This window comes from Atheta coriaria, unplaced genomic scaffold, assembly GCF_025399875.1.
Source record: "Atheta coriaria isolate IRGN ID8LTWV9N9 unplaced genomic scaffold, Caltech_Dcor_3.1 hic_scaffold_6_pilon, whole genome shotgun sequence".
Lineage (NCBI taxonomy): Eukaryota > Metazoa > Arthropoda > Insecta > Coleoptera > Staphylinidae > Dalotia > Dalotia coriaria.
In genome coordinates this window covers 7,942,071-7,962,239 of record NW_027045448.1, presented here as the reverse complement: position 1 = coordinate 7,962,239, position 20,169 = coordinate 7,942,071, and the positions used below count along the sequence as shown (strand labels likewise).

The 20,169-nt window shown below is 38.3% G+C and overlaps 4 protein-coding genes and 1 long non-coding RNA gene across 6 annotated transcripts; 2 read left to right on the top strand and 3 right to left on the bottom strand.

Moving 5' to 3' along the window:
- Positions 1 to 8,208: 8,208 nt before the first annotated feature.
- LOC135793137 (lipopolysaccharide-induced tumor necrosis factor-alpha factor homolog) lies at positions 8,209 to 9,964 on the bottom strand. Its single transcript, XM_065303948.1, has 3 exons — positions 9,530 to 9,964; positions 9,152 to 9,341; positions 8,209 to 8,904 (listed from the first exon to the last, which is right to left on the bottom strand). The coding sequence occupies exons 1-3, from the start codon at positions 9,594 to 9,596 to the stop codon at positions 8,802 to 8,804; spliced, it is 360 nt and encodes a 119-aa protein (XP_065160020.1). The 5' UTR covers positions 9,597 to 9,964; the 3' UTR covers positions 8,209 to 8,801.
- A 687-nt stretch (positions 9,965 to 10,651) lies between these two features.
- Positions 10,652 to 11,558, top strand: LOC135793136 (uncharacterized). Its single transcript, XR_010548523.1, has 2 exons — positions 10,652 to 10,711; positions 11,252 to 11,558. It is a non-coding gene; the product is annotated as an uncharacterized lncRNA (long non-coding RNA).
- A 3,010-nt stretch (positions 11,559 to 14,568) lies between these two features.
- On the top strand, positions 14,569 to 17,374 carry LOC135793133 (E3 ubiquitin-protein ligase RNF216-like). 2 transcript variants are annotated; one of them, XM_065303944.1, is made up of 5 exons: positions 14,569 to 15,366; positions 15,432 to 15,596; positions 15,653 to 16,515; positions 16,571 to 16,989; positions 17,068 to 17,374. In XM_065303944.1, the coding sequence occupies exons 1-5, from the start codon at positions 15,021 to 15,023 to the stop codon at positions 17,198 to 17,200; spliced, it is 1,926 nt and encodes a 641-aa protein (XP_065160016.1). In that variant the 5' UTR covers positions 14,569 to 15,020; the 3' UTR covers positions 17,201 to 17,374. The 2 variants fall into 2 exon arrangements, with proteins under 2 accessions (XP_065160016.1, XP_065160017.1); XM_065303945.1 differs by having other exon boundaries at positions 15,199 to 15,323.
- Positions 17,375 to 17,697: 323 nt separating this feature from the next.
- On the bottom strand, positions 17,698 to 19,038 carry LOC135793134 (uncharacterized). The gene is made up of 2 exons (XM_065303946.1): positions 18,051 to 19,038; positions 17,698 to 17,998 (listed from the first exon to the last, which is right to left on the bottom strand). The coding sequence occupies exons 1-2, from the start codon at positions 18,934 to 18,936 to the stop codon at positions 17,748 to 17,750; spliced, it is 1,137 nt and encodes a 378-aa protein (XP_065160018.1). The 5' UTR covers positions 18,937 to 19,038; the 3' UTR covers positions 17,698 to 17,747.
- Positions 19,039 to 19,169: 131 nt separating this feature from the next.
- Positions 19,170 to 20,077, bottom strand: LOC135793135 (uncharacterized). The gene is made up of 2 exons (XM_065303947.1): positions 19,741 to 20,077; positions 19,170 to 19,689 (listed from the first exon to the last, which is right to left on the bottom strand). The coding sequence occupies exons 1-2, from the start codon at positions 19,985 to 19,987 to the stop codon at positions 19,382 to 19,384; spliced, it is 555 nt and encodes a 184-aa protein (XP_065160019.1). The 5' UTR covers positions 19,988 to 20,077; the 3' UTR covers positions 19,170 to 19,381.
- Between the last annotated feature and the right edge of the window lie 92 nt (positions 20,078 to 20,169).

Here is a 20,169-nt window from a genome sequence, read left to right as displayed (position 1 = left end):
CCGCCATTTTTATTTCTATCATGTTTTGCTTTTGCTTTTCCAAAGTAAGATTTTCTACAGAGGAACATTATTCAAAAACACACAACAAGAGAAACCCTTTTTTATCTAGATAGTAAGCATCTAATTAGTAAAAAACTCAAGAAGTGTATGTGATTATTTCAATTAGTCCTTCTCCTAGAGCAACCTTTGTCCCAACTTAGGACACCGCGGTTCATAGGCAACCAGTTTAAACGCTAAGCTATGAACCTCCCTTGATCACATCTTGAATACATAGCTTTAACTTAACCTAACCTACTTTCACATATTATACAAATACAAATTTCATGAAAGCGTTCTACTGGCACTCCGTTTTTGTATCCATTTCACGGTATGCAAGTGTCTCTCTATTTCATTAATATTGTAGCAATTATGACTGCAATATTGCATAACCAGTCCCCAGTATTACGATTGTTTGCCGAGGTGCTTGAAACCACTCGAGATTGCAACTCGCGCTACGTTTGTTTGCGGCGCGATGTTGAAAACGATGGAAAAACCTGCATTTCAATGAGCATTGCGAACTCTTCGAAGCTGCGAAGCGGATAATGCAACGCGTTAATCCTACGCAAGGCAACCAATTGCTAATTACTTTGATAAACAGGTGAAATGTGTACAAGAAATGCAAATTGCGAGCGCGCATAATAAATTACGGCCTGCCAGGCGAAATGTCAAAACTGAAATGAACTTTCCTGCGGATTAAAAATTAATGATTAATATTTTCCGCTTCGTTTCTAAATAATTCGGTAAATTTTAACGCACGCATTAAATTTGAATAAATTTCACACGAATAAATTCACATCCGCTTAGCGTCGGCTTTCATTATTTGATTTTCAGAGGAAAAAAAGTGCATTTTTAACGTTTATTTTCATTCATGCTACGCCATTAATTTGTTTTTCGCGTTAAAGTAGAATTAAATGATTCATCACATTTTTTGTTGAGTAATGTGACGTAACTCGTAATTTTTCATTGTGTTGGAAACGTTGAAACCCACCGAGTTGGTAAACGTATGAGTTTTTTTTGCTCAACATGGCGCGCAAGCATAGGAATATAAAACAAAAACGTTAATTTAATTTCAGTTGTTGGCATGTTAACATGTGGAACAAACAAACTAGGGCGATCATTTGGTGAAACGTTTTATGCGACAATACTAATGGCAGTAATAACAATATTGGTTAAAAATAGATCTATTTGTGGGCATGCGAACCATGGAAGCTGAGTTCTAGACAGGAAGTAAGACACTGAGCCTTGTTGCTATGGAGTTTCAGCAATAGCGACAAAACGTGACACACACGCAAGGTAACCCGTTGAGAATGCTCCGAATGCTCCCCTCGCACGCCGGTGCCGAAAAACGAATCCGTACGTTTTCGGGCGGAGCACCGTATTGGTCAGAAACTGGCACGCAACGCGCGGTCTGTGGTTCCTCGGGTTTCAACGGCGAGAGCAAACAAACACCACACACAGCACCAAAAAACCGTCGAATGTCTGCCAAATTATTCAATATTCAAAAAAAAAAACCGCCATGGAAGAACCCCACAGCTAACCGCAAATTAAAACGGAAGTTTGTTGGACTGATATCCCAATCTTTTATTTGCATCTGTAACGGTCGAACGTTCAAACAGTATATTTGAAATTCAAAGCAAATAATTAAAGATTACCATAAGCTACACAAGAATGTGATTATTTGCATTTTGTCGTTTTTTAGTGGAATAATCGTGTTCAAGGTCGATATACAACCCGGGGCCCCAACGACCATTTTACCCCCGACTACTACACACGATCGCACTGTCAAGGTCATGAGTGAAACCCATGCGCGCGCGTCGGAGGGGTGGTTTCTCACCGTGCGCCATCGCCCTCGCGTGATAGGTGCACACCCCTCCTAGACAACGCTCTATTCTCGTCTACGACCTACCAAAAACTCGCTACATCCCATCTTCTGCGCAACATGTGCTTAATCATCAGTTTCCGTATCTCCTCTCACGACGAAAAACGTGACGAGGCGTAAATGGATCTCTAAATCTACCGACTCTAATACTCATATTACGAAAAAATCCTTTCAGTTCTATTGTTTTGCAGTTCACAGCGGCGGATGGTTGAAACATGTAGAGATACTAATGGATTAAATAGGAGAGAGAAAAAGACTGACTTGACTCAAATATCCAGTGAGTCTAATTGCTCTCCCCTGTTCACCCAGAAGCTTCAGCTTGCTTGGTCAATTCGTAAAATGCTGTGGCATAGTAAAATCCAATATATTCGTTGGTGGTTTGGTATTATAAAGAACAAAAACGCGCACTTGCGAATATTGTGTAACCGGATATTACGCGCTACATTTGCGCAGCGCTGACGACGAAATATGGCGATTGTGCAACAATTCCGCGTACTCACGCCGCGTGCGCGTTAACTTCCAACACTCGACGCTGCGGCCGCGGCACACCGCGAAATACCACACTTTGCTTCGTAAGTTTCAGCGGATTTTCTAGCACAGCGCGCGTACCGTCGCGCTGGCCTTATTGCGACGATCGACGACAAGATGGCGGCCGCGCGCTCGCTGTACAATGCGGAAGTTGCGAAAGTAGGTCGCCGATATAACTGTTCTCCGCGCCGCCGCGCTGTGTGCGTGTCGCTATTTCTTTGTTTCAAAAACGCGCGTCGTATAAACTCTCACTGTATATTTCTGTTGGTTGTAGGTAGTTTAAGATCCGTCACTAAGAGATTTCACAGTTGATTTGTGTGTTCCCCGCTGGATGTTGAAATAACTGCGGTTATTTTCAGCAGAGAGTAAACTTTATTAATGTCGGTTGATGGTTGAATAGGCTGGGCGAGTACTTCGCGAGAGAACGTTGCTAGCCCACCGACCGCTCGACGCTGAATACGCGATAGAAAGCTGTCCGCGACGCACGCTCCCGCAGTCGGACGTCGGTTTCGTCATCGCGTTGGTTTACCGCGCGTTAGTGGAGGGGTGACGGGTGCGCGCGCATGCGCAGCTCGACGCACGTTGTTATTCCATCTCACTTTTGCGTTCATCACCAACGGTACGCTGTGCTCACTCATCGCGCAAGTGTGTTGGAGGGGGTACGCGCGGGACATCACTGCCGAAAATACTGTCACAACGGGCGCGTTTACAGCGCTTAGACTGTGACCGTAGAGTTGCAGGCACGCCGCACCATGACTGCGATCAAAAACAGCGCGGTACAGCATGTGCAAGAGAGATGGGTGACAACTTCGCCGAACAGAGCGGGTTAGTGAACCAGGCTCTCTCGCTCGCGCATAGCGACACGTGGCAGTTCGACGACCTCGCTTACACGTGTATGAGAACTGTGGCTCTCGAGGGCATTACTATCCCGTACGCAAATGATTAGAAACAAAAGAACAACCGCAGCGAACATGCAATCAGTCCGACGGCGAGAAGAATGGGCATTATTTTTGTTTCCGGAGGAAATTCGCCACGAAAATGGCTTTATTACGAGTTCAAACATATAATAACTTTCACTATGAGGCTACGAATAGAATTGAACCAATTTAACCGCCAACCGCAGCAATATGAAAGTTAATTTCGAGTAATAATGTGCAACCGAGCAGAGTGAAGATTCGTCGAAATTGAAATGTTATTTGTTTTGAACAGCGCGCAATTTCAAAATATTTTGTTTTTCATCAACTGATTGTGAGAGCTGCAAGGTTTCGGTGTAGATGTAGATTGTAACAAAGATACCCTGGCACTTACACTCGCGCCCAGCAGCTAGAAGAGTTTATTAGAGATGTAAATGTGGTGGTAAAATACGCTCGCTTTCAAGTATTGATCAACGCGCGCGGCGCACCGAGTGCGCGAGAGAACGGCGTTCGGTTAACCTCGGCGCACCAGCCGAGCGTTCGAACTGGGTCACCAAGCTCATACACGTGTCCGCTTTTGGCCTTGGCTTACATGCAGGATTATCTAAGAAAACCGCCACAATCCTAGCTAAGATCGTAGTGAAAATTAATTCCGCACTAATTTCCATAATGTGAAAAGAATCCCATGTGTATGCAACCCACATTGCCACAAAGAAGAAAACACTATTGGTGTTAATATTCAAAGAAAAAAAAAAAAGAAAAAATAGAATTATTTGTAAATTTTAAAGATTTACCGGAAAATAACGTTGAAATAAATAATAATAGCTTACTTTTTTATTGCGGGTAAAGTAGTACTTGTTTGTATGAAGATAAATCGATGTAATTGGCGGAAGATGTGAAGATGGACGAAGAACAATGCGCTCACAACGACGTCACAACAACAACTGGCAGCGCTAGTGCTACCTCGCTAGCTCACTAACTCTTCGTTCGCATTGCGCGCGTTGCTCGCGCGATTTTAGGGGGCCGCGCCGACGATGACGACTGCGCGAGGAGAAGAACGGAGACAAAGTGCTCGCTCGGAAGCTCGGAAACTCGCGATGTCGACAAATCGTCATCAAAAAGTACCAACTCGTCACTGCCAGCAAACAAAACATTAAACATTTGCGACGTAACAAAGAGATTTATAACCCTTTTTTCATTCCCAGTTAAATGTATACAATTACCAGCAACAGAACTTCACGTAACTATCAATTATTTCAATGTTCAAAAGTTGACAAGTATCACATTTAAAAATTTAAATTTATTTAGGCGCGAAACGTGCGCACCGTTTATACGTTTACGATCACTACGGTAGTAAGCACGCTCTGAAACTTGTGCTGTGGCACAACGCGATGACGAATCAATAGAATGGTACGGTCACAGTCTAAACGATGAACTAGTTCGCGGCGCGCTCGTTTTCGGCACACGGAGAGAACAAAAATTCGCCGCACAAATTCACCTTATTTTTTATTACTACGTGTGCGTCTTCAAAAGCCTGCTGCTCGACGTTATTTATTTACGATGCACGCTTGGATTATTAATGCGGATTAACGATTCACGTTCGTCTTGTTTCTTGTTCTTGTACATGTTCCATACTCGACCGCGAAATGTTTTCCTCGACTATTTCGACTTGTGCTTTGTTTTATGTTCAGTCAATGATGGATGAACAAAGAAAAACCAAACACAACGCACAATAAGCAATGATATATTCTGTCAGTGAATTGCTCGAAAAGAAATAATGAATATAAAAAAAGAGCTTAGATAGCAGTTGAAAATAAAATAGGACCACGATCAAAACTTTCTTTTTTACGAGTGCGCGCGCGCGCCTCTTGAGAATACACTTTCACTGGGAGAAAATTTCTCACTTGTTTTCAAACGCAGCGTAACTATTAATCAAGTAAATTACCTTCTCGCAAGGGTTCTACCCACGTTGTTAAAGTCTTTATTATTCATAGAGCTGGTTTTCTATGCATTGCCAAGTATTATTTTTGCTGATTCAGTGCGCGAATTGATTTACACACCGAAAATGAAAAATTTGATGAGTGTACCAAAGTGAAAAATTGAATATAACATGCGTGTTGTGTTGTAGAACACAGTAGCAATGCAATAACAATAAATCAATTTGATAATCGAAGCGGAGGACAGTTTGCCGTGCGTGCCGGAGTGGAAGAAAGACCGCGGGTCGCGCACGTGTACCCGCCTCTCTTCGGCAGTGAAACGCGCCCTCCGCCGCCGCCACCGCCGCCGCGTAGGGATCAATAGGGATGGCCCAGTTGGCGGCGCGTCGGGCGCGGCCATTGCGGGCGCCGGGGAAAGCCTCCCAGCATTGATTGACCCACTGACCCCGATCGTCTCCTCCACGCGCCCAATTGTTCCTATTAATACTATTAATAGCACCCACACCTATGCGATGTGGCAATAAAGTGTACTTACGTACATTACGCATCACATACGCCGCGTAATTAGCGCGTGTTGTCTTATCTTGTAGATATCGATCCGTAACACACAAAAATGAACAACAAAACGCACGATACTATACCATACACCAGCGTTAATTTGTAATAGTGAAGTATAAAAAATACCTATGGGAGTAATGATAAAACACATGACTGCTGCTGGATGGTAATTAACTTCAACTTCAGAACCGAAAAACACGTTCGGGCATTGAAATTGAAATAGTGAAAGTGTGACGAGTCGGTAATTCCCCTGCCTACGTAATTACGTCGACAGGTCGAGCGCGGCGCTATTTATTAAAGTTATCTTTTTTGTATTAGACGCCATACGCAATGGCATTACAATTATCTAAATATTGCTAAACATAGAAAATTTTTAAGCGACAATTCGAATGTTGCTCGTTGCTGCGAGAGCAGCAATGTGGCAAGAACGAACGCAACGGAACGCACGACAAACGCACTTGCGTACCAAGCAGTATGTATAATTTTTATAAAAGTTCACTGGCCTCTTTCGACTTTAATCGTTTGGGAAAAAATAAACTGCCATCGCAGCCGAGCGCGCATTGTACATCACGTCGGATATACACTACAAACTACTCACGCACTGAACGGAGTTAAATATTTTTGTAATTAGCGGTAGGTACTCAAAACTACAAAACTACAAAACATAAAATTCCACATGGATATATTGAGATAAAACGATGAAATTTTTCAACCGCAAACATTTTTATAGTTTTTATAGATTTCAGTATAGGTATAAGCTTTGTTTAAACTTAAATTTGCAGTTTTTTACCGGTTTTCATACGATTTTGATACTGCGAAAGTAAAACTGTCATCAAATTTCGAATTTCTCTCAAAGTTGCATGAGAGGTACATGAAAATAATCGTAAAGTTTGTATCGCCGGCTGGTGGAGTTAGAGTTCAAGTATATTTGAAGCAACAAACTCGGTGCTAGTGCCAGTGATGCAACACGAAGTGACCCACTTCGGGCGAGCGGCACGTGTGCATCGAGAGAGGCGGCCCCGCAGTGGAAGCCACCGACCCGACCGAAGCACCAACTTCTCTAGCTGCTGCTGCTTCTAGCCGACCTCCCGGCGAACCAAAGAGTTCACCAACTCGGAGCGAACCTTCGCGCCTTCTTCGCTGCTTTGGTGCCGACGACCTTTGTTGTCTTCGCTTGCCCGCGACGAACGCTTCAAACTCGAGGAAACGACGCACACGCATCACAAAACGTCGAAATTTGTCGGAGCTTTCTTTTTCCGTGTGCGTGGTGCTCGGCTTCACGTTGAGAGATTTTTACATTTACATGAGAATTATATACCGCGCATGATTGTATGAATCTACGAAACGAAATAAAACGTTTGTAAACGGCACGCTTTGGTGCACACGTTAATTATCCAGTTCACGAATTACTTTTATTTCGTGAAATTAACATGCCTTTGTCTTCAGGCTCCGCGCACCCGCACGAACATTCCGGAAACATGAAATACATACAGACAAAAAAGTTCAATGATTTACTGTGTTTCACAGAACGTTGCAGTGAATACAAATTAAATGTTTTAGCAAGTATGAACTTGAAACTATAAAATCGATGTGCGTTTAATTTTTGAGTGAAAGTGTCCTTGCTTTTAATTTTAATTTGGGTTATTAATTTTTATTTAGTTTGGAAAAGATACATGCAGCGCACTCTAGTTCTCAATTTCAGAACTAATCAATAGAAGACTACCAACATAAAATATATAAACCCAACATATTTAATTATTTTATTAGATATCCAAATATATTAATTAATATAAGTTCCGATGTAGTTTTCGCACTCGGGACAAAAATGATCCACGTTCATGCAAATTGGACAAATATATGGTATAAAACACAAGCTAAAAATATGAATTTATAATCAAATTACAAACAAAAACAATAAATGGGTAACAAACCAACAAAGACACATTACTATTGCCTTGAAATGGGTCTTCGCTGATGGAATAATGTTAATTTCCGTCGTGATATAGTAGCCGCAATGTGGACAGGTGACAATTTGTGGCTTGGGTCCTAACGGCACCACTGAGTAAGGTTTGTCCAACAACTTTACGTTCCCTTTAAATGCGTTTACATCGGTATCGTCTATATCCACAGATCTTTTAGCCATTCTCTTCTATTTTGTTCTTTTAATTAAAACTGCAGCTGTTAATTGCTCACTTTTTCAGCTACCATGTGTAAATTATATGTAAATGTTTGATTAATGTGACATTGAGTTTTGTCAACATGATTGACCGCCATATACCTACGCAAATTACTTTACAAATTGCAAAGTTGTACAGTCTGAGAAAGTTTAGGCAAACATTTAGGCTTATTCAGGTCAAGTGGAGAGATTTATTATCAGTTTTTATAAAAATACGAGTAACTTTTGAACTGTGCAACCTAAAAACACAAATACAATCGATATTTAACTGCCCAAATACATAAAATCAACATTAAAATACACTAATTCACTAATAATAACTACTTCTATATACATAAAATATCACAATACCAAGAATTCATGTAAATCTTAAAACCTTACATTTAATATCTAGTTACGTGTATGTTTAAATTATAAATTCTGCTATCAGTGATCAAATTCTATTTCTGTATATGAATCCATTTTGTTTGACTTGGTTATCAACCAGATTAAATATGTATTTATCAAACCGTTAACAGCTTCATTTACGAAACGTGATATGTACCGTTTAACTGCTTCGCTTTATAGACGTGATAACGAAATAAAGAAATAAAGTCTGTGTTGTTGCATGCATGCAGTTGCTTATGCTTTTTTTGCACAGAGCAAACAACCGATTTGGTATGCAAACCAGTTATTGAACAAATATGCGACAATATACGTGGAACTATTGCTAAGCTGACGTCGTGACGTAGTAAAAAAATAATTGCGCAAGCTATCACAAAATGGCGGCGCTAATTCTCATAGACTCCGAGATAGGCACCGCAATTCGGACAATAGTGGTTTTGATTCTGACACGAGTCCATGAAGTACGGCAGGCACATACAAGGCCAAAATCTGCAAATTAAATTATTTACATTCTCATTATCATTTCAACGAAAACATACATTATTTTAATAACAAGCAGTATTATCGAGTTATAATTTTCGTTTGGTATTCACTCGGTGTGTAACATGTTGTTAAAAACGTGTTTTGCTTATAGAGCGTGAAGTACCTATAAATAATACTTCAAGCACTAGAAACATGAGACGTCATTGCCAATCGGATAATATTTTGGTTTAGCAGTTATACTACATTTACTTACAGACAAAGGAGTGCAAGTGCGTATAAGTGTGTCCTGCCGGTTGGTTCGGCTTTTATTTGTGTCTGTATGCCTTGTCGACAATGAGGACACACGCATCTTTGTGATTCAGGTCCAAAACGCACTGGAGCGACACGAATTTCACCAACATACACTTGCGGTGGTACGTCCTGATCCGGCGGGATGTAAAAACCTAAAAATACATTTTAATTAAAACCTCCATACTGAAAACACAAACATTATCGACTTTTAAATAACAAAGAGAATTGTAAGTGGTGCAAATCGATATGTGTACGTCGAGTTAACGCGCACAAATTTAAAGTAAAACACTTGCCAAGGTCAGGTAAATGAACAAAAAATACTTAAAAACAAAAACTGTACCTGGAGGTGGCGGGGAATTCGCGTCCACACTGTATGGCGGCGGTGGCGTCTTTTTATAATCCTCCATTTGTTTATTAATGCGTGAAAATCACTAAAAAACTTAAGGCACGTGGATGTTTTTCCACTCGCACGAAACGAAACTGGTTGTGGTTGGATCTGCGTTGAGAATTGCGCAATTTAGTCGCTATAACGACGCTAGCAGCTCCGTTGCGAGTCGATGACAACAAACGAATGTCAAAGTGCCGCACGCACGAACTTTGTTAGCGTGTGTATAAATATTTCTAGCACACGAAGCCGCACCGCACCAGGTTGAACAATACCATCAACCGCTCCAACAATTTATTCGTATCAGATTCGTACATGAAGCTGCGCATGCGCGCGGGAAGCGTGGAAATTATAAAATTGAATTTAACGACTGCGTCGTGTACGGCAATAAGTTGACTAGAAAATAGACACCTATAAGTCCAACGCTTTTTAAACCTGTTAATTTAGAGGGGTTTTCGTTCGAGTGGAATTTTTTGGAGGGAATGCTGAGAATCTCTGACGTGTTGTTTGACGTTTACTTGTTTATCTAGAATGTTCATTAAAACCGCTGCAATATCCTGCAAGCTTATTATCTTATGACGACTTATGTTTATTTTAACTTAATTTAAATGAATGCATTCAAATATTTATTGAAGAATTTAAATAAAGCAGCCTTGTTTTGAAGAGTATTGTTTTGATGAACAATTGACGGCACTTTTCTTATCAGTGGACAGTCAGGTTTTATAAGCGATGAATGTAATCAGCAATAATTAAAAGAATTCAAGCAAATCAACGATGATACTTTGCTTTGCATGTGTCATTCAGTTAAATATAAATGCATTCGTCGAATTTCCACAGAAGAAATATTGCGATAAGACTTTCACCGCATATTTACATGCACTGAGTGCGATGCACTTCAAAGCCAATTAGATTAGCTTTATATAAGACTTCTCAATAATTCTGTATCAGTCCACACGTTTCTATGACTCATGATTCATGAGTATGTACTTGGTTACAAATAGAATCGACTACGCCTACGTCACACATTAATATAGAGCGCCATTTTAAATTACACAATGTTACTAAAACGGTTATTAGCCCAGTAAAATTAATAGTTTTAGCGTACGGGCGCCGCAAAGTCTACTTCAACATTCGTTTGTGCCAAAACTCATTTCCTCACCACCATGAGGTAGAGTACGTGGCGCGTTTTTTTTTATCGTGGTATCCCCAGCAGGCCTAATCCACACGCACTATTCCAAAATTTAATGGATTATCTTCCGATTCGCTCTTCGCGATGGACCAGGTGTTGTGCGTTAATTGTTTTCAGAACCGATCGAAATATCACAGGTAAAATTTTCTGCCATACTATCCGCGATGGGATTATCGTTTTCAATGCTATCTTGGTTCTCGAGTTCATCGTACGTGTGCTCAAAACGGTAATCGTATTTAAATTCAAATTACAAATTTACTTTTCTTGCCTTCTCTTGGGCAAAGATTTCAATAATTTTGTCGTACTTTAGTTTTTTTAAATATCATTTTCTATAAACATTAATGCGAAGTCATTTAAGTGCTCTTGTGAAAGACTATTGCGCAGATAGTTTTTGACTCGTTTTAAAACTGAAAATGTCCTTTCTCCACTTGCATTAGAAACGGGCAAGGTCAAAAAAATTTGCAGTATTGTGTGTATATTTGGAAAAGTTGATTTTAGACCATTACTTAATGTTGCATACATTTCATGTGGATCTCTAATATTTTCTTCTTGTATGTATTTTAGAAAATGAGTTAACTCATCAGTGAAATATTCTGGCTCAATATCTTTTTCATACTTAGACAATAATCGCTCTACACAATTATTAGTCTCAACACGGCTTAATTTTAAATCAAAGAAAATTTTAAAATCGTTAAGAACATTGATATAGACATCGCCCCTTCGAGTAATTTCTGATGTTAATACATCACATACAATATAAAAAATGTTGACAATAAAAAAATTTCTTGACAAAAATGCTGTATCATTTTTGTTCGTTTCATCATATGGATATTTGCGTTTTCTTTGTCTCATCTCTTTATAAGAATGATGAGCTGTTAGGATTTAGCCTCCTCTTCAACAGTTTCGAAATTATTTCTGACCACTGTTATAAATTCGTTTAATGATTTTAATAAACTAACACTATTAAGAATATTTGTCTTTGGTTCCTGTAAGTATTTGCTGGTAATTTCGATTCTCTGTAGGAGTTTGTTCCAGAAAATTGTTAACAGTGCCGTCTCAAATTGATCGAACTCTTTTGAACTCTGTTTTTTTTTAATCCAACTACCACCCCAAAAATCTAGATAAAAATTGTAGGAGGATAAACGTTGGTACAACGTGTTCCGCAGATGTAAAAAATGATAGAAAGACGAAATAATTAATATTCCAAAAAAGAGAGTTACCCGCTATTTTACAACCTCAATGGAATATTCCTCAACTCATCTCCTCCACAGATGTTCGAAATTTAAAAAAATTGGCAATATACTACTCGCATTATAGCTACAACTTTCTAATGCAATATTCAAGAAAAGGTCACAAAAATTCGTGGCAGAAAACATCCAAATTTTATTTTAAACAGTTTGTCATAAAGAAATAAAATCGGAGATAAAAAGTTTTAAGTCAGCTATATATCCGTGACGGTTGCTTTGCGGACACGTGTGAAATGCCGTTTTGGGCGCCAAGTGAAAACCAATACGCTATTCATAAAGGCTGAGGTCAAAACCAACTGATGAAGTATTTGTGGAATTACTATGTCTATATGGGACATATAAGTGCCAGGGGCCCCTCAGGCAGCCGGGGCCCCCCAGGCAGCCGGGGCCCTAGGCGCGCGCCTAGTGCGCCTAGGCCGTAATCCGCCACAACATCAACAATGTAGGCAATGTAGTGTTGTCTGGTGTTTTTCATAATTCAATGTTTTCTATAAAATTGAAATGTTTTGGCAATATCAAACTTTGCGCTTTGAACGTGGCATGTTATAAAGTAGTTGATGTCCGCTCGCGTTGTTAATGTTAGGCGTTGCGTGTTGGTGTGGTAATTGATTATTTTTCCGCTTTTATTGATTAGATTTCAAAGTTATGACTGTATGTGCTCAATTTAGGTTGATTTGATGATAATACAAATATTTTCTCTATGATTTAACGTGCATAAGAAATTTTCATTGTGGAGTAAAGGTTATTTCTTAACGTTGCTAATCGCAACCATGAAATAATACATACTTAACCTCAATTTACAAACTAGAATATATCCTTTAATAATATGTATTTTATTTGTTATGAACATTATATATATTTAAGTCAGAATACAATTAAATATAAAATGATTAATTTTATAAGTCAATTTGTTGTGCATTTGGACACTTTCTATATAAATGATGTACAAATGACTACATCTCGTGTCAACTAGTTTGGTCGCGTTAGAAAAATGACTTTGTTATTGACGTTGTTTGTGCGATATTAATAAAATCAAGGCAAAACGTGCAACAGAGGTGCGCCATGAGCGTTATCGCACTTGATGCGATAAGTTTGTTTGAATAAACCATCACTTGTGGAACACACAGAGTTAATGAATAACTATTTGCACAATAATACAAGTTAAACTTAGAATAGGAACGACTAAATTACGTTTTAACTTTGGTTGCCGACTTTGGATTTCTTCTTTTTGGTGCGTATTGAATTATTGTCCAAATTAGTTATCGTAATTGCCCAAATACGCGTTGCAATTGGGACAGTAGTGATTTTTCGCCTGGCACGAATCCATGCAGTACGGAAGACATGTACAAGGGCAAAAACTGTAAACGTAAATAAAAATTAATGTAATTTATGCTAAAATAAACGAGTTTAAAACTTACATCAGACATAATAAAATAGCGAAGAGATGTGTTTTGGTAGTTGATTCCACTTTTATTGATGTGGATATTTGACTGTGACAGTACGGGCAAATGCAACGTTGCGAGTCTGGTCCAAAATGCACGATCGCTGGCGGTTGTAAATTTACTACTAAGCAAGTACGAGTAGTATTTAATTAGTTTAAGTGTTTTATGCGGTTATTGAAATTTCGAAAGTGTACCAACCTGCAACAGGTGCTTGAGGAGGTGGGTTCATGCCGTATGGCGGCGGCTGTGAGTCGTGTTTGTTGTAATCGTCCATGACGTTCCCGGCACTATGATCGTTAGCAACAAATTGCGCTCACGGCGGTTACTGGCAAACTGTGGTTGGTGTTGGCAGGTTGTTTATACGATTTATTCCGTTTATAACTTTTTTGGTCGAGCTGTGAGCGCGGCGCATGCGTCGATCACACCAACGTTAGTCTACAAACATTGTTAAGTAAATCATTTAATGATTGAAAGTCCACATTTTCAATTAGTGATATCCGGCACACGTAACTGCCAATAAACTATATTTCACACGGATTATTTCGAGCGATTTTTAATAGAAATAATAATTTAATCATTATCGATTAGAAATACCCGCCCCAATTTATTTTTAGTAGTAGTATTTGCATCAATACATCGCTAATTTTATTTTATTTGCTAATTTTAGGGATTTAAACGTACCTACAAACCAGACTAAAATAATATAAAAACCCAAAAACATGTATTGCTCAACTAAATATAACAACACACTTTGAGTTTAATATCCTTAATACATTTGTTTTGTATTTTAATACTAATATAGTTATGATATCATTATAAAAGCCCGTTATGCTTGGATGACAAATCCTATTTATTTTATCTTTATGTGATTATCGAATGATGATTTGTAATACGTATATCCAAGCGCAAAACGCCCAATTCTACTGTTGCTTATTGCTGTACATTGAGTTGCATACTCCCATTCAACATCTTTAAAAGTGCCTTCAGTCATTTTACTGTTTACTGATGACGACGAAGATGCAAAATTAAATCGCAATAATTTGAATTCTTTTTCTAGTTGTGAATTGTTTACCGATCAGGAGCAATTATAACGTAATAATGCGATTCAGGCTGCGAATACTACCAAAATAAACTTGGGTGTGAACAAAACTCCGAAAATACTCAAGTTTGATCTATCTACAAATACAAATATGTGATAAACATATTTTATATTAAGATTGAGATTAATATAATATGTAATCTGGAACGTAATTGGCAATTTTAAATGACACCCATTTACAATTAAATGTAGAAAACCATTCAAACACGATTTGTGAAAAAGTGGGGATTCCCAGAACAATCCATCTGAATACTTTTCATTGGTGTACGAGATAAGAAGATTGCATAGTCCGCAATTTATCAGCTTACAACGAAATAATTGTCAGTATATTTTAATTATGTTGCGTAAACATTCGAAATGTTCTGGACGTTCTTCCGGCTGCCTCAAGATCAATATCATCAGTTAGCAAGACAGTTTTAAGGTTACAAGATTTAAAATTGTTCTGCGTGTGTTTTCCCCTTTCTTCAACATGAACTATTTGGATACTCTGAAAGATTTATTCCCGAATCATCTGGAAGACACACTTCTGCGAGTTTTAAATGAAGTAGAAGAAGAGTTGCCATTTTCTGATGATGGAGAGAAAATAGAACGAATGTGCACTTTACTGATTGAGAACTATGCAAATGAATCTATTACACCTCAAATGGACTGTAATTATAAGGACTCTGATAGTGATAATGATAATAAGGTGCAAATTCTGCAAGAACAATTGAAGGCAAGATTTCCGGATGCTTGCCCTGATTTTATAAATGACATTTTGACCAGAGAATCAGTAAGATTGGATTATGCTTCTATAGTACAACATTTTCAAATGAGTAAATTTATTTACATTTTTGATACAGTATAATACAAAACAATATAAATTATATTTTTACTTTAGATGGCTACAGAAAGAAAAATGAAATGGTAACATCTATTGCTGTGAAGAATCCTGAATTGGTCATGCAAATGAAACAATTATTTCCAGATGCATGTGAAATTTTCATTAATAAATGTGTCAATCAAGGTTTAGATCTTGATGCTTTACTTGACAAGTTTGCAAGTGGTAAGAATGATTTGTTAATTCGTTTTGCAATATTATTAAATATTTATATTTTATAGAATCTTATGTGAAATCTAGTGGAAATTGTAGTGCTGTTGATGAAATGCTCAGTAACTTCCATCAAAGGCTGTGTGATATGTTACCAAAATTTGATCCTGATTATTTGCTGGAGGAAGCCAAGAAGTTGCCACAATTATCTGAGCAAGCTTTCAGTAACTGTGTGAGTTTTCTACTGGATATGAAAGAATATCCTACAATTGCAGATTACAAAAAGCGTCAGACTGAAAAGGAAAAAATGCTCAAGTATCTCTTTGATTTAAAAATTGATATGTTTCTAAAAGAGTTTTCATACAATCTCAAGTCGTTTGAAAACAGCAAGAGAAAACATTCTCTATTGGCACAGAATGTTAACCAAACAGAGTTTGAAAATAATAAGCGTTTTGCTTATGTTATGCTTTGTTATATATATTCTGGTGTTCAAGCACATCTGATTGAAGTAAAATTGAAACAATTCCAGTATGATATTCTTGCGGTTTGCGAAAGTTTGGGACGGCCACAGAGGAAAGACTTCTTTAGAAATGAAGTTGATTTACCTCCAAATTCATACAAAAATAAACTAATGTTTCAAGAATTAGCGTATGTGATGCATCGCGATTTGATTAATAATTATCTGAAGATTCGAACGAGTTCTTATGAGCGAGCTTATAAAGAAGCTGAAGCCGCCAATCAACTGCAAACTTGCAGAACATGTTTTGAGGAAGGTTTGCTTCTGATGCCAGAAGAGTCTTATCAATGTACCAATGGATGTAATTTCTGTAAACAGTGCATGATTCGTGGTTGTGAAGTAGCTTATGGCGATGGTTTGCTGGAAATTGACTGCTTTGATGGTTGCGGTGCAACATTTAGCGATTATATTTTACAGGTAAACTTTAGTTCATATATTAAAAATATACTAGTGTAACTTTTTATTATTTTAGATGGTTATGGACCCTGTTGCATATGTAAAACTAATGCAACGAAAGCAAATTAAAGCAGTCCGTGAAGCACTCCGTGACGATTTTGAAACATGCCCTTTCTGCGATTACGGAACTGTCATGAGTAAAGAGGATAAAATATTCATTTGTAGAAACAGTGAATGCGGTAAAGAGTCGTGCAGGGAATGTCAGCACGAGGCGCATATTCCATTAAGATGCAACGAAATAGAATACGATGAGGATGTGAAGATGCGAACATACATCGAGAATCAAATGGCGGCGGCGTTGATTAGGGTTTGCAAGAAATGTAACCGACAGATCATCAAAGAAACTGGTTGTAACAAGATGACTTGTGTTTGTGGTCAGACAATGTGTTATGTGTGCGGGGAATCGGGTATTACTTACAATCACTTTGGCATGAGGTTTGTACATTATTTTTGTTATTTATGTTAGATAAGTTATCAGTTCGATAGCTATAATTCATTCTCTTTTAATTGTAGATGTCCGCAACAGTCTAATCAAGAACAACTGCACCGAGATGATATTCTTCGCAGTATTCAAGCTGCAAAAGCGGCATTGGGTGTGGATAGAAATCCTAATAAGCTTAAGTTTGATCCATCTAAGGGGTTTTAACATTTTATCTTATATTTTACAATGTTGCGCATTATTAATCTATGTCTAATGAAAACGTATTAAACAATTTTATCAGATTAGTTTTATATACAAAATACGCTTTTGTATGTATTTAAAGTTTTTATTTGAGCGGCCAAAATAGTCTCCAATATAGTTATATTTGATTCATCTAAAGCAGCTATTCTTAATCTATTCTATACTGATACCTGTATTCTACTATACTTATTATCTTTGAGTTTAGTTCGACTTTATGTTTGGCAAACAAGTTGCCTATAGTCAAACAAGGTTTTATTAATAAATTACAAGATGTATTTATTAAATTGTTTTGTGATTTATATGGATTTTTACAATTTTGTATCGTCAGTTTCTGACGATGCCCACAGGGCGAAACATGTAAAACTCATACAAAATTGTAAAAATCCATATAAATCACAAAACAATTTAATAAATACATCTTATAAACATGGACTACGTATTCAAATTAGAAAATAATAAAATAATAAATTACAGTAAATGTATTATGATTCTAGCACATGTTGATGATTCTTTAGGCCACTTGCCAAGGACTGTAAATCCCAACAACATTAGCACAAATTGGACATTCATGGTGGACGCACTTGCAGCTCTTCATACAATATGGCAGAAGGCAACATGGCCAACAACCACAAATACAAAGAGCCAATGCTGAGTAATGCGTTAAATTCGAGCGGCGATAACGGAGAGATGTTACGACAAAATTATTGCAATACGGACAAATGATTGTTACAGGTTCGGCATTCCAAATTGAATCCTGTGGATCTGTAAATTTTAAATTATTATAAACCATTTGCAACATATTAACTTTAATTACCTGCAAATTGTAAAGGGTGTGCTACACAGAAACCCTGAGCTTGTGCGTAGGATGGAGGAGGTGGTGGTGCAATGAAAGGCGCCGACGGTTGAATCTGCACATCTCTTCGCGAGAATACTCTATTATTTAAAGTGTTTTCCTGCGGGCCAACGTGCATTAACGCTGAATAAGTTGGCGGTGCTCCTTGTAATGGCGGCGCACTATACAACACCAATGGCGGCGCTGCAGAAGGTGTTAATTGAACCGAGACTGTATCATTAGCCATTGCAACATGGTACGGTGGAGGTTGATTTGTACACGGTTCCACTGCTGAAGACGAATTTTCTTTTCCTGTAAGTCTAGAACAGCAATATTCTACCGAATGTTCATTAATATTCAGTGCAGATTGATTCATAGAATCTGTAGCGATTAGTGATTCACTGCTTGCAAAAGAAATATCATCGGAGTATAAAACAGTCGTGGCAATATTTTCAGTTCCTTCCGGAGCAGTAATTAGTTGTGATGGTAATGGTTCAGGTAATAGTAGATCGTCATGATGGATTCTACTATGACTTGTAACTGCAATGTCACTTCTTCTTGGAATGTGTAAAAGTTCAGACTTGAAATTAAGTGATATATTAGATTTTTTGGTTTCATCATTGTCATTTGCTTCTTGTAACAACAAAGTCTTAAGAGTTTCTGGATGTTCCACATTGAATTCAACTTGGTTAGTATTTAAAAAATAAGTTTCAAGATTGTTGGGTTCTGGTTGTGTTTGATTGACAGCAATTTCTTCATCTTCTACGCCTGAATTACTTGGTCCTGGAGCGTTAGAAGTACTTACTTTGCATTCGGCATTATCTATGATTTTATTAATGATTGAGTCAACACTTTGGTTATTGTCCATAAATTAAACTCAAAATTTCTCATTTTTCCAATTTAATTTTGACAGATTTGACATGTTTGCTCACTGTTATTACGTTGAACATGCAATAAACAATGTTACGAAAGTAAGAAAGTATTCTTATTACATTATTCAGAAGACATACTGACACTTTTATCTCTCCGGCTTGAAAGGAAGGTAAAAATAACGCCAACTAGGGCCAAAAATAAAATCGAAACAAGACTCAAAGCGCAAAGGAAGATTTAAGAGTGCAATATATTTCGTGTTGACCTGGATTTGGAAAAAAGCAACGCTGCTACATGGCGATACTGGATGAAATGACAAATTATATATAAACGCCGGCAGTGTAGAGCAGACACACAGTGGACTCGCTGGAGTTATTGCGGCACAAAGATTAGGAAGCAGCTGGAAATCTAGGAATCTCGGATTGCTTGAAAGTAGCTGGGCGTCAGTGACAGCCGCAAATCTGTGGATCGCCATCGGCGGCAGGCATGCGGCACGGGGGTCCTTTGTCAATGGCGCTCACGCGTCGGTCGTACATGCCGATGTAGAAGCCGCATTCCTTGCAGTACAAGTAGAACAAATCGCTGCCGCTGATGATGAACGGTAGAAAACAGAACGGCCAGCATCCCAGCAACATGCACGCGAGTCCTGTTGACCCGGTCAATTTATGACGCTGGCGTTTGATCAACGGTGCATTCTTTTTACCGCATCGAGGGCAGAGTAAAGGATTTTGGGAGCATTTCCAACTTTGAACTAAAAACACATTAATTAATATACATAATAAATGAAACAAAATGATCTTACTGGTAGTTCGGTAATGTCGCGCTCGGTGCTTTCCACCTTTACCTCGACGAATACAATCATCAGCATCACATCCACAACCACAAGAACAATTTCCATTCTTCTTCGATGTGGGCTCATACATTAACGCAAAGTGCGCAAAGTCCAGCTCCGGATGCTTCTCGATGAGGTGCATGCCATAGTTATGGATGTGATCTGGACTATAAGAGATCTTCTCGCCGCACAGCTTGCATGTGCCGAAGGAGCTCATCGTCGCGATACTTTACATTTCATATTCCACCCTCCTCTGTGATACGAATATAGAATAAGTGTAACAACGCATATGATATACTGCACTGATTGAAATATGAATGACGGTTTACCCGCAGGTTGCCACACTGACGTCTTCAATGAGCGATTTGCAGATTGGGCACGTCGGCAGCGATGCAAACC

What these genes read in the sequence shown, in the direction of transcription:
- LOC135793137 (XM_065303948.1), bottom strand. Translation starts at nt 9,596, where the DNA reads ATGGAGGATTATAAAAAGACGCCACCGCCGCCATACAGTGTGGACGCG. An exon ending in GAATTCCCCGCCACCTCCAG is followed by an intron (nt 9,342 to 9,529) that starts GTACAGTTTTTG and finishes ATGTATTTTTAG; the next exon opens with GTTTTTACATCCCGCCGGAT. An exon ending in GCACTTGCACTCCTTTGTCT is followed by an intron (nt 8,905 to 9,151) that starts GTAAGTAAATGT and finishes TTTAATTTGCAG; the next exon opens with ATTTTGGCCTTGTATGTGCC.
- LOC135793134 (XM_065303946.1), bottom strand. Translation starts at nt 18,936, where the DNA reads ATGGACAATAACCAAAGTGTTGACTCAATCATTAATAAAATCATAGAT. An exon ending in ACACCCTTTACAATTTGCAG is followed by an intron (nt 17,999 to 18,050) that starts GTAATTAAAGTT and finishes TAAAATTTACAG; the next exon opens with ATCCACAGGATTCAATTTGG.
- LOC135793133 (XM_065303944.1), top strand. Translation starts at nt 15,021, where the DNA reads ATGAACTATTTGGATACTCTGAAAGATTTATTCCCGAATCATCTGGAA. An exon ending in AGTACAACATTTTCAAATGA is followed by an intron (nt 15,367 to 15,431) that starts GTAAATTTATTT and finishes TTTTTACTTTAG; the next exon opens with ATGGCTACAGAAAGAAAAAT. An exon ending in TACAATCACTTTGGCATGAG is followed by an intron (nt 16,990 to 17,067) that starts GTTTGTACATTA and finishes TTTTAATTGTAG; the next exon opens with ATGTCCGCAACAGTCTAATC.
- LOC135793135 (XM_065303947.1), bottom strand. Translation starts at nt 19,987, where the DNA reads ATGAGCTCCTTCGGCACATGCAAGCTGTGCGGCGAGAAGATCTCTTAT. An exon ending in GCGACATTACCGAACTACCA is followed by an intron (nt 19,690 to 19,740) that starts GTAAGATCATTT and finishes ATGTGTTTTTAG; the next exon opens with TTCAAAGTTGGAAATGCTCC.